This window comes from Protopterus annectens, chromosome 17.part0, assembly GCF_019279795.1.
Source record: "Protopterus annectens isolate FY-2018-M chromosome 17.part0, PAN1.0, whole genome shotgun sequence".
Classification (NCBI taxonomy): domain Eukaryota; kingdom Metazoa; phylum Chordata; order Ceratodontiformes; family Protopteridae; genus Protopterus; species Protopterus annectens.
Window position 1 is genome coordinate 66,830,682 of NC_056751.1, and position 18,343 is coordinate 66,849,024.

General features: G+C 34.8%; 1 protein-coding gene across 1 annotated transcript in view; it reads left to right on the plus strand.

The window, feature by feature from the left end:
• The window catches only part of DNAH6 (dynein axonemal heavy chain 6), a 5,071,261-nt gene that overhangs the window by 1,763,559 nt on the left and 3,289,359 nt on the right, over positions 1–18,343 (plus strand). The window contains exon 24 of the mRNA XM_044059309.1: positions 13,523–13,619. Within this exon, the coding sequence (XP_043915244.1) occupies positions 13,523–13,619 (97 nt within the window). The remainder of the gene's footprint in view (positions 1–13,522; positions 13,620–18,343) is intronic.

Sequence of the window (18,343 nt, forward strand, 5' to 3'; positions counted from 1 at the left end):
GGAAAATTTTGTTTCCAAAGGAAAGAGATTTACTATTTGGTTCCAAAAGAAAAAAGAACATAACATTTATATCAGTATTCCTACTATTCTTTTATATCTGTCTGAGCTACTCAATTCAAGACTGGCATATTCTTCCATTAATGCACATTTGTCAGCCAGTTCTGCTTGCTTAACTTTGGATGCACCTGTCTCAGCATGTTTTGAAGTCAAACAATTTTTGAAATGCAGCCTTCACATTACGCCACCAAGAAAATCTATTCCTCCTCTTACAGACTTGAACTATGTTCTGGAAAAGTTGATTTTGCCTTCTTTTGATCCTGCTTCCAGTTCTTCTCTAAAATTCTGTACTTGGAAGGCAGTCCTTCTTGTCGCCCTTAATTCAGAAAAAAAATATATCTCAGTGATACAGGCCCTCATTTTCTTATTTTTCACAAAGACTGGGTTTCCGTTAGGACTAACCTTTCTTTTATGTATAAAGGTATCAATGAAATATCCATAAACCAGTTTATAAATTTGCCTGCCTCTTTTCCCAATCCTGTGAAAGAATTTTAAATTCATTAGACATTCATAGACATCTCACATTTTATCTTAACAAAACTAAAACTGTTAGAAAATCTCAACTATTTGTTTCTGTTCCTAGGATCATAGGATCATAGGAGGTTACTAGGCTAATGGCCCTGGGGCCCTTACAAGCCTAGCCAAGAGTTTATCCCCAAAAAGAAACCTCAAGTCAGCACCTGTCATCCCTGTCAATGAGAGACACAGGTGGAACCCCGGGACAAATGTGTGTTTTCCCATCCACTCATCAAGGTTGTGCTTGAAGATGGTCAGCGAGGTGCTCTGTTTCACGTGTATGGGAAGTCTATTCCAGAGACAAGGCAGCATCTGGGAGACCAACCTGTCTCTCCAGCAGGTTTTGTTAATGTCACATATTAGGTTCAGGCCTTTTGAGCAGGTAGTGTGTGAGGAGTTAGACATATGGATATGGAGCATCTCTAGTAGGGCAGGGTCTGAGATTGCCTTGTAGGTGAGACACAGATCCCCCTGAGCAATCGGTACAGTATGGAATACAGTGATAGTGATTTGAGCCGGTCTGCATAGGACAGATGTTGGAGGCCCTAGATTCTCTTTGTGAGATATTTTAGTGGCCTTTCCAGTTGGTGCAGATGTTTGGAGAAATACATCCCAAACAGGCCGTTATATTCAATTATTGGTCTAATGAGGGAGGAGTATAGAGAGGTAATAACCTCCTTTTTTCTGAATGCAATCCCTTTACTTATGAGATTAACCAAGTAAAAGGCTTTTCTGACCACTGCTGCTACTTATCCAGGGCCTTGGTGACAGTTTCAAAGAAGTCAACCAGGTTCAACAGGCAAGATCTGCCCTTGATGAATCTGAATTGGGTGGGGTCAAGTTGCTTGGAGATTGCCTATGTCCTTGTTTATGAGATCCATAATAATACAGTCCATGGCTTTACAGCTCAGACTTGTCAAGCTAATGGGGTGATAGTTTCCAGGGTCAATAGTGGTTTTTACATGGCCTGGAATGGATTTCCTAAGAAAAGAGTAACAAAAAGAAATAGTCCAATAAATCCATCTGAATAAAAAATCTGTGTTGTCCTCTCTCAAAACAGATGGATTTATTGGGCTATTACTTTTTGTTATTCTTTTCTTGGGAAATCCATTCCAGGCCATGTAAAAGCCATTCTATCAGAGCTGTAGCATCTTCTGGTGCCTTTTTTAAGGGTTTGGCCTTAAAATCCATTTTAGAAGCAGCCACCTGGACTTTCATTCACAATTGTACTAAGCACTATTGCATTGATGCCTTCTCTAGAACCAGTACTGTTTTTGCGAGACTTATCTATCAAGGAATTATAGATTACAGTTCCCTTGCTCAGTCCTCCTCACACACTCACTCTAAGAAGCTTCTGAAATCTTCCTATGTGCAATTAATACTACAGAAGTGATTAAGGAAAGACATTGTACAGTTGTCTAAGAAGTTAACAAACAGTAGATGTCTGAATAGATCATTGTTGCAATATTGGCCCTCACCTTCCTTTTCCTTCTTTTTATTTATTTTTACTTTCTTTTAAGTCCGAGGTGGATTTGTTTTGCATTTTCCCATCTCTTAGTTGCCATATTTTGCTTTTCTTTGTCTTTTTTGCCTCATTTTTTTTCTGGTCTGTGACAAGAAAGCTCTGAGGATTTTGATGCCTTTGTGTCCCTTGTGTACCTCTTTGCATTCTTGTCTTTAGCTCATTCATCAGATATACAACATGAGAGGAAGGAGCCCAAACTTTGGAATGCTGGCTGGAGATACAGTACTGCAACAGTGATCTACTCAGAGATCTACTAATATAGTATGCTGTTACACAGCTGTGCTTTCTGTAGTATTTGAAGGAAAACTACACCTTGAAACTCCAAAAAATATGTTTTTAATTGTATCTTAGTTGCATCACAAAGCAAAATTACACTGCACTATGACAGAATGTTGTATTTTAAAATGCTGTATTTAAAAAGATGCTTTGTATAAAACTGTTATGGCAGCTAACCATATTAAGATAACCAAAATAACAAACTAGATTCCAAAGTCCAGAAGCACAATAGCAAAAATGGCACCACAGCAATAGTTTAAAATTCTTTACTGAAAATATATCCAAAAGGTAAGCGCTTTCGGCTGCATAACATCAGCCTTCATCAGACAAACTTAAAATCACCATAGTGGTTTTTAAATACCATTCATTTGAATCATACTGATCATTATTAATTATTCAATTAAATCCTTTGCTTAAATAGCATTTAAAAAGCATTTAAAAAGACAAAGTGCAAAATTCCAAGTTTTACTCAAAAATAACATATGTACTTGAATGTATATGTATAAACACTTGCATTGGACTAAATCAATATTAATATACATAGCTTACATTTAGTTGCAGAATATAATTATTATTATTACTTCCATATACATTATATAAATAACACAAATAGTTATGTGCTTAAAATTACTGCAGATATATACTGTTAAAATAAATATATACCATTAAATTACCTATTTATACTCCTTAATTTTAAAATACTAGAAAAAGAAATAGAGTCATTCAATCCTGGAGCTTGTGTGGCATTAAGAAAAACTTGCCACCAGTATTCCTTGGATTCCAAAATTATCTTCCAAGGACCTTTTCTAGGTGATTGAAGCAATTGTTCAAGCACTACAAATTTAAATTTATGATTTGGATATTGAGCAATATGTCTATATAAAGCATTATTATCCGATTGCCTATTGATATCATAAACGTGTTCATATATTCGCTGTCTTAATTTTCACTCGGTTTTCCCAATATAATAAGCTGAACATTCCATACATAAGGCTGCATAAACTATACCTGAGGTATTGCAATTATATCTACATTTTATTGATATAAAACTGCCATTTATGTGGACCTGCTCACATTCCAATATATATGAACTGTACTTACACATATTGCATTTTTTCATAGATGCCTTATCAACAATATTTCTGCCTGAACTGATGTTGCACAGATCTTTTAATTTTTATCTCTCTTATATGTAATAGATGGTTGTGCCCCTAGTAGTTTTAACAACTGAACATCTCCCTTAATAAAGGTCCAATTTTTGTTTATAAGATTCTTAACATATTCTGAATCCTGTGTATAAGTCATGATGAATGCCACATTACCTTTATTTTTGAGGCATATACTATTATCAAACTCAGCTATGGTTTTGTTAACATTAACATTAATATCCACAGCCATTGATGTATGTTGCTCAATAGTACCTTCTTCTTGTACTTGCATGGTCATAACATCAACATTTTCTAACAAGGGCTTATAAAATCCACTTTTTCTTTTCGCCACTACCTCATTCATTAACCCATCAACAAACTGTTTTGGATATTGTCTATTTAAAAACATATTGCCTATGAAATAGCATTCCTCTAAAAATTCATCAAATACAGAAACCATGCGGGCCGCTCGCACCAATTGCCCTTTTAAAACTGCTTTTTTAATATGTTGCGGATGATGACTTTTAAAATGCAAAAACTTATTAGAATAAGTTTTTTTACGATAAATAGTAGCTTTTAATTTGTTACATCTAAAATCTTTCTGTAAAAAACATCTAAATATGCAATACTATTGCTGCTTACTTCATGTGTGAATACCAAAAATTCTGTAGTGGCATTTATATATGACACAAAATTCTCAATTAATTCCAAAGGGCCTTGCCAAATGAAAAATAAATCATCAAGAAAACGACTATACAATTTTATATGTTGCATGTATTCAGATGAAAATAAAAATATGTGTTCCCATACTGCCATAATTACATTGGCATATAAAGTACCTATAGGGGAACCCATCGCAACCCCTTTGATTTCTTTGAAATAATGCCCATCATGGTATATGTAATTATGTGTCAGAACTAATTCTAATAAATCAGCTAATGCATTGAGTTCATCTTGTGGAATGGGTATGATGTCAAAAAAGAACTCATTAAACCAAGCAATACCCAATTCCTGTGGAATGCAAGTGAACAAATCCTTCACATCCACTGTGACAAATATAATGTCATCGAGCTTGTGAATGCCTAAGTTGTTAACTTTTGTGAGAAAATCCCAAGAATCACGTGAAATGTACTCTAAATTTTTCATTTTGTCCTTGAGCTTCCAATCAATGTATTTTGCTATATAATAAGTTTTGGAACCACCAGCATCCACTATAGGGCGCATCGGTGGATTTTGCAAATCTTTATGCAATTTAGGTGTTCCAAACATTACCGGAATCTTGGGATCTGTGACTTGCATATATGCCAATGCTTCACTAGTAATTTGCCCCTGCCAAAACATATCATCAAGAATGTAATCTATTCTAGAATAAGAAATGTTAATTTCATTTATAGAGGCTTCTACATAAGCGTCATCATATAAAACATTCAACAACTGCTGATTATAATCAAAAGCATTTATGATGACCAAACTGCCTCCCATGTCGGGCTGCATGATACGAATGTCATTATTAACTTTTAATTCATTTAACACATTTTGTTCAGAGACAGAGAAATTACTGTTATTATTGTTATAGCGTTGGTATGCTTGCTTTCCATGTTTTAAATGAAGCCTAAAATCAAGTTCACATAACTCCTCAAACAGTTTTATTTTTGGATGTAGTGGTGGATTTATTAAACTGGGAAGTCTTAAAGGATTGTACTCATTACTTGGTGTTTGCTGATGAATAACCACCAAATTCATTTTCCTGGTGAAAAGTTTCAGTTCAGTTATTAAATTTGTAATGTGTGCTCTTTTCATTGTCACATAAGTGAAGCCTTTACTGAATATATTGGCGTGCTCAGTGTTCAAATTTAGTTGGCTATAATTATAAATATGATAATCACCAGTAGCATTAGAAATAAGTTGATAGTTACTCTCACCTTTTAGTAAATCAAACATATTATAAACTAATTGCGATTGTAATTGCTTTGTGAGCCTGCTCTCTGCCTTCTCCATGTTCTCACACTGTTGTTTCTGGATTTGTAGCCTTCCTTGTTCCAGAGATGCTCCGAACACCGAAGGGTTCCATTCTCTAAAGGGAACTGTTGATCATTTCCACTGGCATTATTATCTTCCATTTGCACGCCATTATCCTCTGCGCAAACAATATTCTGCTCCACTTCCTGCCTGCGCGTTTGACCTCACGATGGTTTAGGATATGCTCGCCCTTTGGAATAGTCCACTCTATCCCTCTCCAGTTTGCGAGCTTTCCTTTCCACAACTATGTTACTATAAGTGTCTATCTGAGAGAATACTTCAAGATATTGATTTTGACAAACTATGTATTCACTTTGTTGTTTGATTTTAACATCAAGCTCCTGTATTTTAGTGTTAAGCACATCCATTTGTATGCCATTATGTTTTATCAATAACTGTAAAAGTTCGCACCCCTGTCAATCGAGTAATTGTAATAGATCTTTATGAAGCGAGCTATTTTCTTGTAATGCAGTCGGATATTTCCAATATCTGAGACCTTTTGGTACCTGCTGTTTTTTTACACATTCATTGAAATAAACATTTTCATGCAATAGTTGGCGATATTGCCAGGCTAAATCATGAAATTCATCCACCATGCTTGAAAAAGTAGGAATGGCAGGACATTTTCCTCGACCCTCAGGTTGTACTTGATTTAGCCATTGGTTCAAAGGAATAATGTTATTGTCAATAATATTGTTTTGTGTCTCATAATGTTCAAGCACCTGTATTTGCGCAGGAGGAATACTATCCATGCTGTCAACACTATCCAACCGATTATTGCCAAAATCCGGTAATCTTGTGCTAGCATTATTACCGGATAATTGCTGTATTAATTGTGTTAAAGTAGTAACTGATTGCTGCAAAGTTTCAAATTCAGCCCGAGTTACTGTAGTTGCCGCATCTTGCATGCTTCCTGAGGCCATGCCTAATGAGAAACAAACCAAACTAACCAAAATAACAAACTAGATTCCAAACAAAGTCCAGAAGCACAATAGCAAAAATGGCACCACAGCGATAGTTTAAAATTCTTTACTGAAAATATATCCAAAAGGTAAGCGCTTTCAGCTGCATAACATCAGCCTTCATCAGACAAACTTAAAATCACCATAGTGGTTTTTAAATACCATTCATTTAAATCATACTGATCATTATTAATTATTCAATTAAATCCTTTGTTTAAATAGCATTTAATGCCACACAAGCTCCAGGATTGAATGACTCTATTTCTATATCTAGTATTTTAAAATTAAGGAGTATAAACAGGTAATTTAATAGTATATATTTATTTAACAGTATATATCTGCAGTAATTTTAAGCACATAACTATTTATGTTATTTATATAATGTATATGGAAGTAATAATAATAATTATATTCTGCAACTAAATGTAAGCTATGTATATTAATATTGATTTAGTCCAATGCAAGTGTTTATACATATACATTCAAGTACATATGTTATTTTTGAGAAAAACTTGGAATTTTGCACTTTGTCTTTTTAAATGCTATTTAAGCAAAGGATTTAATTGAATAATTAATAATGATCAGTATGATTCAAATGAATGGTATTTAAAAACCACTATGGTGATTTTAAGTTTGTCTGATGAAGGCTGATGTTATGCAGCCGAAAGCGCTTACCTTTTGGATATATTTTCAGTAAAGAATTGTAAACTATCGCTGTGGTGCCATTTTTGCTATTGTGCTTCTGGACTTTGTTTGGAAGCTAACAATATTAACATGACACATCACAGTCAACTACTATTTAACTACTGTTCATTAACATTTAAACAAAAACAAATGCACCTTGAAACTACAAAAATATGTATTTTTCATTGTGTCTTTGTATTTTGTACTATATCAATGCATTAAAATCACTGCATGTGCTTCTTATATTTTAAAAGTTAAGTTATAGAGAAGCCAGAGGTCACTGTAGGCAATTAGAAATTAAAGGGTTTATAATAAGATGCCCACCATTTCTCTTCTGCAACCTTCAGTTTAGGTAACGCATCTCCCTGCCTTATTATATTTGTTGTTTAAATACACTGTGGAGTTGAGGCAATGTGTCACTGTCAGCACCACTTAAAAGGAACATTACTCAGACTGAAGTTTGGAAGAATGAAATATATTTTTATAATCTTTCCTTTGCTATCTGCTTGCTTACATGACATTAAAAACTGTTGTACTAGAGTGCATTTCGTTCAGAGGCTGTTTATTTTCGTCATGGGGTTTGATTCAGACTGTATACATTATGATAAGTGAATATAGTTGTCTTCTACTTTGGCAGATAGTACATACTACAGAAAAGGTGATATGGTGTGCAAAAACAAACTATGCCAAGCAACCAGCACATTAAGAAGCAGTATGCATGTTCAGTACATGTATTTTCTACTGATAATGTTGATTGAGGAGAGCACACAATGTTACAGTTAGTTGATGTGAGAAAAGATATAATTGAAAAAAAGGAACAACTGTATAAGCAAGGTGTGGACTATTCTATTTATTGTGTCAGAGTCCATTACAGAGGTAGCTGTTTGTAGAGATTCGTCCTTTTTTGACAAAGTATTGAGAATATATCTTTTGTTAGTAACATTATATTCAATGGTCAGAGTTAGTTCTTTGATATTTCTCTGGGGCCTCCTTTCAGACCTCTTGTGTTTTTTCATATTTTTCTGCAGCCTGTCCTGATCTACTTTTCTTCTAAGATCTTGTGCCTTTGCAAACATAACATTAAACTATTACTTTGATAGAGGATCTCAGTAGCTTAGTCTACATAAACTATGCAGATCAAATAAAATGAAATTTTAAACTATTTAATACCCCACCATGAAACAGACTAATGAGCATCCCTTGAGCTGTCTACAGTCTTCGTAAGGGAAAGCTGAAATAACTATTTGCTTTCAGTAATCTCGTCATATTTAGTTTGCTTCAAATTTCAATTTAAAAGAAGAAAGATACTAAAACTAAAAGAAAGCCACTCAGCAGCTATGTGGCTCCAGAAGATTTCTTTACTTCCTAGTAGGCAATTGGCAAAGAGGTCATTTTTACAAAGATTGAGTATAGTTTAATGGTACTTTCTCAACTTCAATAACCAAAGCAGATGTACTGCAAACTGTATAAAATGCCAATGTGCACTTCATTCTTCTGTCTCTCAGATCAGAATATTATTTCTTTTTAGTAGACTTACTGTCTTTCCTTAAATCAAAATACAATTTTGTTCTATGTATAGTCAGTGGATGCATCTTCATACAGAACGTCTGCCTACTTCAACACTGACTAGATTGCACTAAAGAGACTTTGGAATCACTACCCATGAATAAAGGCCAAAAAGACTGAGTTAAAAATTCTAAAACCAAAAAAGCATATTGTTTTCATGTAACAAGTACGCATACAAATATAAAAATAAATTAACAAGCAGACTCATACTACACTATTTTGCTATATTGCTGCACCAGCTATTTCAGTACAACTAAAAAAAAATCCTGAATGACTTAAGGGAAGTGCAAGCTGTTCTGAGGTCTACAGATCAATATCAGTCAGCCTAGCAGACAATCATCATACAGGTAAATATAGAGTTGTAGATAATATATGGCACTGCTAGCGTAAATACAAATAAATAAATAAAAGTATACCATAAGTAGAACATTGGTAATTAGTTACATAATGGACTGCAGAAAAAAAAGGGAAAAAGCAAGTAAGTCAGTCTTTTAGCCGGTCATTTAGAAAAATTTCACTTTCTAACGACCTAATTCTGTCTCAAAGCTAAACTAGATTTTTTTTGTTGTCATTGTTAGTTAGAGGAGGAGCAGAACTTGAACAGGACTAAGAGGAACTAGGGGAAAAATTCTTGCTGACATGTGGGCAAAGTGCAGGATATGGGATTCTAGATTGGCAACATGCTGACTGAATGCTTATAAGAATGCCAGAATGGTGGACAGATTTTCCATTTAAATGAGTACTCTACAGCCAAATTGACGTACTTGAAAGCACTGAATGCTTCAGTCTTGTTTAGATTTAATCTTGGCAGTCTTACGTAACTACTGAATTCATCTAGAAAGCACAGAAATAAAGTATTGAAAACAAACAGTGGTGTAACTTGAATTTCAGGATGAATAGCGTTAATAAATTTAGCACTTTTGCCCATATAAGCCAAGAGACTTCTTCAGAACAAAAGAAAATGTGGATCACAGCTTTTGTAGAAAACACAGGATATAATTTATTACATGATTCAAATCTACAAACCACTTAAGTGAAAATTAAATAAATGCTACATCAGTGTCATTAGTGTTGATTTATACATCTGACTATATATAAAAAATGTTTAGCATACTCAGACTAATACAAATATGTATTTTTGTCATCTATTTTTTCTGAAGTCAAGGCAAATATCAAGGGCCTCTGGCTGACAAAATTTGCAGATGATTGCAAACTAGGTGTGGTCATTGAATCCCCTTAAGACACAGATACCCTTCAAGAGGGCCTGACACAGGCAAACAACTGATTTCAGAACCATGAACTAAAATTCACTATAAAAAATGCAGAATAGTATTCTTTGGAAAGACAACCACCACTGGAAATTTCTTTCTTCCCTGGTCTTTCTAGCTGAACTTCTTTTAACCTTCGGTACTTCCTGGAACTTTTCCTTTTGATATTGGCTGAGTATAGTATGCATTTCTAGCACTTCAGCATTTATAGCAAATACTTATTTTGTTGCTAGGACATTTTACCACAGCACAGTATTCCTTCAAATTTATGCTACTTTAAAATATGGTCAGATTTTAAATAAAAAAAAGAAAGTACTCACAATGGTCGAAAATGCTGAGTCTGTAGTCTCCAGACCTTAAATAAGTTCTTACAGTTCCATGGATGCAATTGTAAGAATAATAGGTAGTGTTTTTCAAAGGCATGCTTAGTTAAGACTACAGAATTTGCCTAATGATATCAAGCCCCAAAACTTTGAATGTTCTTGTCACAGATATTTTTTTATCTGGAAGTTCAATTGTTGAACTTGTAAAACCTTTGCTTGAAAAGAGAGAGAAATGATTCGTCTTCTAGGCACATTCTTCAAAGAAAGCCAACATCTATCAATAACCATTTGCTTCTAAATATGCCACACACAAAAGAGGTGTAAACTAGTACTTATACATAATTTCTATGAAGAATGGTATAGCTGAAGGCTACTAAAAGACACATATGCTGTATATGCATAATTTTATACTGGCCTAGGTTTAATGCCCTTTTTTTGTCCTTTTTGTTTCTGGCCTCATGCCTAATGATCATCTAACTACCACCATGACTTTCCATTCTTTCCCCTCCATAGTGACAGTGGCCAGTTATGTTACAGCTATCACCCAGGCAGCCATGAGGTTATATTTTTCCATTTTCTAACCTAACCACACTCTGGTGGTTGATTGGAAGTCATGTTACATCTTTCTCTGTGGGTGCATCCATTTCTTTCCATGCATGAAGGAGGCTACCAGGTTGATGGAACTTGGCAGAGCCAAGCACCTCCTTCACTCCTATTGCTAGATAACATACACCTCTTTCTTAAGTAGGGGTTCAACATTGTAATTGTCCAGACCATCTTCACTCCAGGATGGATGAATTAGTATCTCCAGTCCAGTCCTACTATGTTTCACCTAGTTTTTCCAGTGCCTAAGTGATTAATCAGTCCTGGGTCAGTTGTGTTATAGTCAAGATGTTATCCCACTGTGCCATGAATAATCAATCTTGGGCCATTTGGATTATAATCAAGACTTTATTCTACTGTGCCATGAAGCTTGGACTGTTTAACTCCTTAACTGCAGTTTATGAGTTAATTTGACATTACACAAATGTACTGTTACTGCAGCTGCTAAGTTAGTTCATTTTTAGTTTATCTTTGTAGTTGAAAATAGGTATGAACCTGATTTTGAATAGAAACAAATTCTCCCATGCTCACTAAGATTGTGGAGTAACTATTTTGTGAGCTCATTTATTGTGTTAGTGAAATATTTACCCCATATTTTTCCATTAAAATAAATGTGAAATAAAACCATGAAGTGAAAGGTCATGGTATTCATTAGCACATTTCATGTTTACTTGTCTAATAGAGTAAAAGGACATGAGGTGCAAATTCATATCCTGTTACTGTGTATCATAAGAACCAGAGAGCAATTGTTCTTAACAACCAAACTGCTGAATAAATAAACTTAACAAACACACACCCAAAAGCAAGCGTAATCCAAAGGAGGTGACTCAATGAGCAGCGAGTGTTAAAATTCCAATTTAATGTAAGCGCTTTCGAAGGGGTCAGTGCCCCAACTTCTTCAGACAAAAAACAGCTCTAACATCCTCGCCTTATATACTAATCTAAACATCAGTTATTCTATTAACAAAACCAATTACTTTATAAAAAATTCTTACTTCAATTTAAAAGCATTAAAATATAGCATTCATTAATACTAAAAAAAGCTTGAACTAATCTTAAGCTATCCACAACGCACATTCAGGAAACATTTAATACAACAATGTTAAAATTAAAAATTGAAAAATATTTTTTAAACTTATATTTTTACTATTTTTACTATATGTAATTATTATTAATAATAATAATAATAATAATAATAATCATAATAATAATAATAATAATAACAGCCTTGACATCACTTATTAGTGCAAACCTTAATTACAAAACCATTATAAAGCCCTCAAAAACCAGCATCATCAATTTTTAAGCCTGCCTATATCTTAATATTAATATTAAAAGTCGCATATAATATCACTGACACTTGGATAACACACACTTCCAAACGCTTATCATCTCACCCATGCTTCAATATTATGACTTACTGTTATGAGTCATAATTTTGAAGCATGGGTGAGATGATAAGCGGTTGGAAGTGTGTGTTATCCAAGTGTCAATTATATTATATGCGACTTTTAATATTAATATATAGGCAAGCTTAAAAATTGATGATGCTGCTTTTTTGAGGGCTTTATAATGGTTTTGTAATTAAGGTTTGCACTAATAAGTGATGCCAAGGCTGTTGTTATTATTATTATTATTATTATTATTATTATTAATAATAACAAATAGTAAAAATAGTAAAAATATAAGTTTAAAAAATATTTTTCAATTTTTAATTTTAACATTGTTGTATTAAATGTTTCCTGAATGTGCGTTGTGGATAGCTTAAGATTAGTTCAAGCTTTTTTAGTATTAATGAATGCTATATTTTAATGCTTTTAAATTGAAGTAAGAATTTTTTGTAAAGTAATTGGTTTTGTTAATTGAGTAAATGATGTTTAGATTAGTATATAAGGCGAGGATGTTAGAGCTGTTTTTTGTCTGAAGAAGTTGGGGCATTGACCCCTTCGAAAGCGCTTACATTAAATTGGAATTTTAACACTCGCTGCTCGTTGAGTCACCTCCTTTGGATTACGCTTGTAATTGTTCTTAACAACCAAACGGAGTGCTTTCTTGGCAGTATTTGTTTGACTAGAGACTGACATAAAGAACACACTCCCTGATCTTCAGGGGTGAATTTCTTTTGCAGGTACATGTTTTTTTTGTTTTTGTTTTTTTTTTCATTTTGTTCATTTATTTACTGGTAGAAAACAAGATAGATCTGTGGTTAGTAGCAGTAGTAATAATAGTAGTAGTAGTACATACAAAAAATTTCCCTGCAACCCCCATATTCTCTTACTTATATATATACTAACTGTGTTTGTTGTACAAAATCAGAGAAAAAAGAATACTGCAAACTATCTGAAGCACTAGATCACAGAAAGATTATGAGTAAGTAATATTTCCCTCATCATCAGTTATGTCAGCTTAATATTAATAATAGGAGTGTTCCAAAGAAACAGGGTTTTACTAAACTTTATACATTTAGTTGATCACATTTTTGTATATGTTATATATAAGAAGTATTAATTAAGTGCATTAAAGTCTAACAAAGGATCTGTTTTTTTTTGTTTTGTTTTGTTTTTTTTCGATACAGGCCTATTAGAAATGTTTCAGAATAACAATGCATTGCTTGATCAGATTCAAAAATGTCTTGAAGCCTACTTGGAGTCTAAGCGAGTAATCTTCCCAAGGTTTGTAATGTTTTACTGAATGAAGCTTGACTGTTCGTTATATCAGAAGTTATATCCAGCTGTGAAGGATAAACAAGAAATATGACTGAGGAGCAAAATATTCCTTTCATTCTGTATTGCTGGTGGAATTAGACTGTGGTAAGCTGTTGGTGTGCAAATTGTAATTACTCACAAAAGAAGGACTCAAGAATACTATAACGTTTCCGAACATTTGATTCAATGAGATCCATAGTACACATTGGTTCTCAAATCTCTTTTTTTTCAGAGAAAGGTGGAAAATTGTTCTTGTTAATTAATTGGCCAAACAGAAAAATTGATTCAGTGTGTTCTTAATAAGCGGAGAGGTAGATTCAATGACATAGTTCTCGTGCATGTCACATCCTGTGTGTATTGAAAAATGGCAGCATATTAGCTCTCCTCCATGTTTGTGGGATGTATTTTGATTCCTAGTATGCCTATCATGTTTATCTTGGTAGTGTATTATGCTGTTCTAACTGAAGTAGGTCTGAATGTTTAGGAAGGTTATAACAGGATATGAAAACAGTTTTAATAGCCAGTTCAGATGCTTAACATCTTCAAGGCCACCATTTTTGTCAGTAATACAAGCAGCAGAGTATTGTTATTTCTAGACAGTAGCAAAAAGTGTTGCAAGAGGCATGTCCTAGTCACTGAATAAGTTACACTTCAGCAAGATTGTTGAAAGGCATGGAATGGGAATAGCAGAGGTGAAAGTGAAAATATCAGTTGAATGTATGGCAGCAGAGTGTCACGGTAGTATTTGTGATAGAGTTAAGGAAAGTAGAATTCTAATACAATATGGCATAAAACAAGTGGGATTTGTGGGCAAAAAGAACAATAAAGAGAATGGCATCTGCTAATGCCAGTAACCAAAGGAACACTAAAACCACCAGGTGAACATTTTGGAAGATGGATCAAATCAGGTGCAAAGTGAGATTTAGGTAATGCTCAAGCACGTCCTAAATTAGATCTCACTGTTCCAGGAATGCATTTAGTATGCAGCAGACAGCAGAGTTAGGAGAGAGAAGAGTGGCTTGTGTTTTTGAATCACAGATACAAGAGAAGGCACATAGGGATGCAGTATCATTTTCTTGAAATACAAATCCAGCTCGGAGAAAAAAAGATGAATCTATATTATATCTGACATATCTCAGTGAAATTGGATGAGACTGAAAGACTAACAAAAGTCAGTGATATAAAATATTGGTTCCCATTTATTGCATTTTAGATTAACCCACATGGAATCAGAAGTAAAACACATTGTTTGGCTAGCTAGGTAAGCTCGCTGGACACACATGTCCCTTGTGAAGGACAACCATAGAACATTATCTAAGTGACTTGCTGAGAGATGCACAGCTTGCAAGCGCAAATGAGGGAATCAGCTTTTTGAAGATGGTTCAATAGATGTAACGTACTATAAGAAAGAGTATTTAAGCTAAGCTAGCTCAGTGAAACAGAAAGAGATTGAGAGAGTCTATATGATCTGAATTCATTTAGCATCCTAAGTGCCAAAGGAGCCAGTCAAGGAGGGGTAGAAAAGAACAGCCAATGCCAGTTCACCTGTCAGATGGAGAGAGGCTTGGTCTGCATCCTACTACAGGAATGACCCTTGCGGATTAGAATGAATGCATATACTCTACTCCGTAGGAGACAGAAGACATGGTTTGTGGGTTTGAGGTTGCCAGGGGGGCATCAGTCTCTAGGTTGGTATATTTTTAAACAATAATGGATACACCCACATTGGGATGGACATAGCAGGTATTGCACCATGTTTGCTAGCAAAGAATGGGAGAGGTTAGGAGAAAAAGATAAAAATCTGCAAATTTCTGCCATAGGCCTTAGTTGCACACAAAACTGTTGGTTACAAAATAGTAGCCATTATTTATTTGAGCTTTTGCTACAGTCAATTAATAATATTGGTCAAAATAAATGAAATGTGGTAATCTAAACAAAATTTTCCGTGGAATGTGTTCTTTTCAAGTAGTTCATACATCATAACACTATGGCATGAGCTGGTACAAAGCTTTGGTTCTTGCTTACAGCAGTAGCAACTGGAGTTCAGTGATGATATCAAGATGCTGCAGATTTGGCTGGGGGGAGGGTGGAAATAGAATGAAGGGCCTAGGGTAATTGCTTTTTTGAGGTCAAATTACACAGATATGGACCCACAAATGCAGAAAAAGGATTCTACTTAGGTAATGGTTTCAAATCTTGTAATCATGAAAGGAAAATATTATCTCTTTCTTTGGACATGAATTCTGTATCTGTAGCATTCTGGGCTGGTATCACTGAATCTGGGCTAACAAGTGACTCTAGGCAGTTGAGTGTTAAGCTTCCCCTTAAAAGTGTTTTTTCTTTTCACTTAGGAAACCCTTTGCATGGTGATAAGGTCAAATTACAGACACACACATGCACAGATGCAGAGAAGGCCAATGTGATGCAGAGAAATAAAGCCATGACTGCAACTCAGAAGACCTGTGTTTGACTAGCAGCACAGGCGCTGGAGTAACCAGGCAGGGGAGAATCAGAGCAAGCACACACCAGCTAACCCATTCTGAAGGAAGGGAATCAGCATGGTTTGCTGACTTAGAAAAGACCTGCAAGAATGCAGATTTGTCATTGCAGCTTAAACAGACTAGCGTGCCTGCTCTGCAAGCAGTGTGCTGCTTAGTTAGAAGTCTGTGTGTATAAAGACAGCTATAGCAAAGATTGCATGGCTGCTGGTGGAGTGGCAGTAGGACAGTCTGCAAGATCTTCAGAATGGCTCCCTCCCTAACAGCAGCCTATTACCTCCATGAGGGAGCAAATGGTCTGGAGCACCATCTTCCTGATGAAAGAACAAATGATGCAAGAAGGTGAGCTATTGAGCTGATATAGCAGAAGATAATAAAGAATATCACTGATGCCCAATCCTGCTCATCTGCTCTTCCACACACTCTCATTGTGCTAACATATTTTCTGAATAAACTGGATATTTTATATCAAACTTGTCAGCTGCAGCATCTTGTTTGTGGATAATCCAAACTATGATTTGCTACAGATTTGTGCCATGTGCGAGACAGAAGGAGCAGAGTTTAAAGCTATGATCAACTGTTGTCGACCTCAGATGAATCTGGTACTCTATCAGACTACTAGTACTTAAAAAGGCAGTTGGGTCTCATATATTCTTGTATAAGTGATGTATTCCAGAGCATTTTACTAAAGTTTGTAAATTGTATTATCTTATTGATTTGTCAATTATATTATCATACTGGTTGTAATGTATGTTCACATTATTTTATTTAATTTCATTTATTTAATATTTCTTTATCAGGAAAGTCCAACTAGGCAATAGTCCTTTTTAGCAGAGGCCCAGGAAGAAAAGCTTTACAATTAAGTTAATTTTATAGTCAGATAAAGAATTTTATGTACATAGGAAAACAATAATTGCAACAGTTATATATCAAGTATATTCACAGGGCATGAGTACAGTCATCTGATTTCTGCAAGTTACACATGGTGTTGGTGGGTAGAATAGACCCCATATGTTGGAAGAGATGATGCTGCAATGAAGCTAGAACAAGAAAAAGCATGCATATTTATTCCTTTGCCTTATGCAGGATGTAGGAAAGGAAATAATTTATAAGAAGTAGGGAGGTAACATTTAATAAATCTTGAAAGACAATTATTATATGAGAAGGCAGGAGTGGAATGTACAGATGGATAGGGGAAGGTGTTTGTTAGTAAAGGAAGTCTGAAGGATGAGAAATGTAGTAATGAGGTGTGGGGAGAGGATATTAAGATGATCTTGTGGGAAATGAGACAGTGTTTAAGTATTGGATCCTTTATTAGGGTTACCACCTGTCCCACTTTGTGAGGGACAGTCCCTCTTTGGGCAGTTGTGTCCTGCAAAATATTGTGAGAAAATGGCAAATGTCCTGACATTTTAGGACAAAATTATTTTCTATATTGTATGTAATAGTTGCATAAAACAGTCTGAAACACCTAAATGTTATACGAAACAGAATAAGGAACAGAAATTCTACAAGAATAAACTTTTATTCAGCAAACAACTGAAGTTCTGTCCTTTGTACTGGCCGTGGGTATGTTTTGCCCTGCAAAATCTGATGTTTGTAGCACAAATGTCCCACTTTGGCCATTTGGAAAGGTGGCAACCCTATCCTTTATGCATTTGTAAGTCTAGCCTAACCTGAGAATCCACAGGGGTATATTCAATGTGCAGATGTGTACGTTATATTGTATGCTCATTGTGCTAAGTGATGATTCACTTGCATGATTTCTAGGATTATGGCTGACAGTAGTCAGGTGGGTGGGGGATGGTATCTCGTAGCAACAGATTAGCTTGCATTACATTTCTTTTACAGTTATCTAGCTGTCAGAGCTCGAGTATGGTCAGATGATTGGTTGGTAAATCATATCGTTACAGTAGAGGAACAACTAAGTAAGAAATCCAAAAAAACAAACGACAGGTCCATGAACAGCAGTTTATTAAAATTCCTAGAGCCTCATTGTAAAACAGCCTTCCAAAGCAGTTACACATGCAAGCAAGCTAACATTGAAATAAACCACACCTACTTAATTACAGCATCTCATGGCAAACCAATTAAAATCAAACATCATAAATAAGGTATCAGTTAAAATATGTTATTAAAAAGTGTATCAGAGAGCCACAACTGTTTTTAGGAATATTTTAACTAATGCATTAT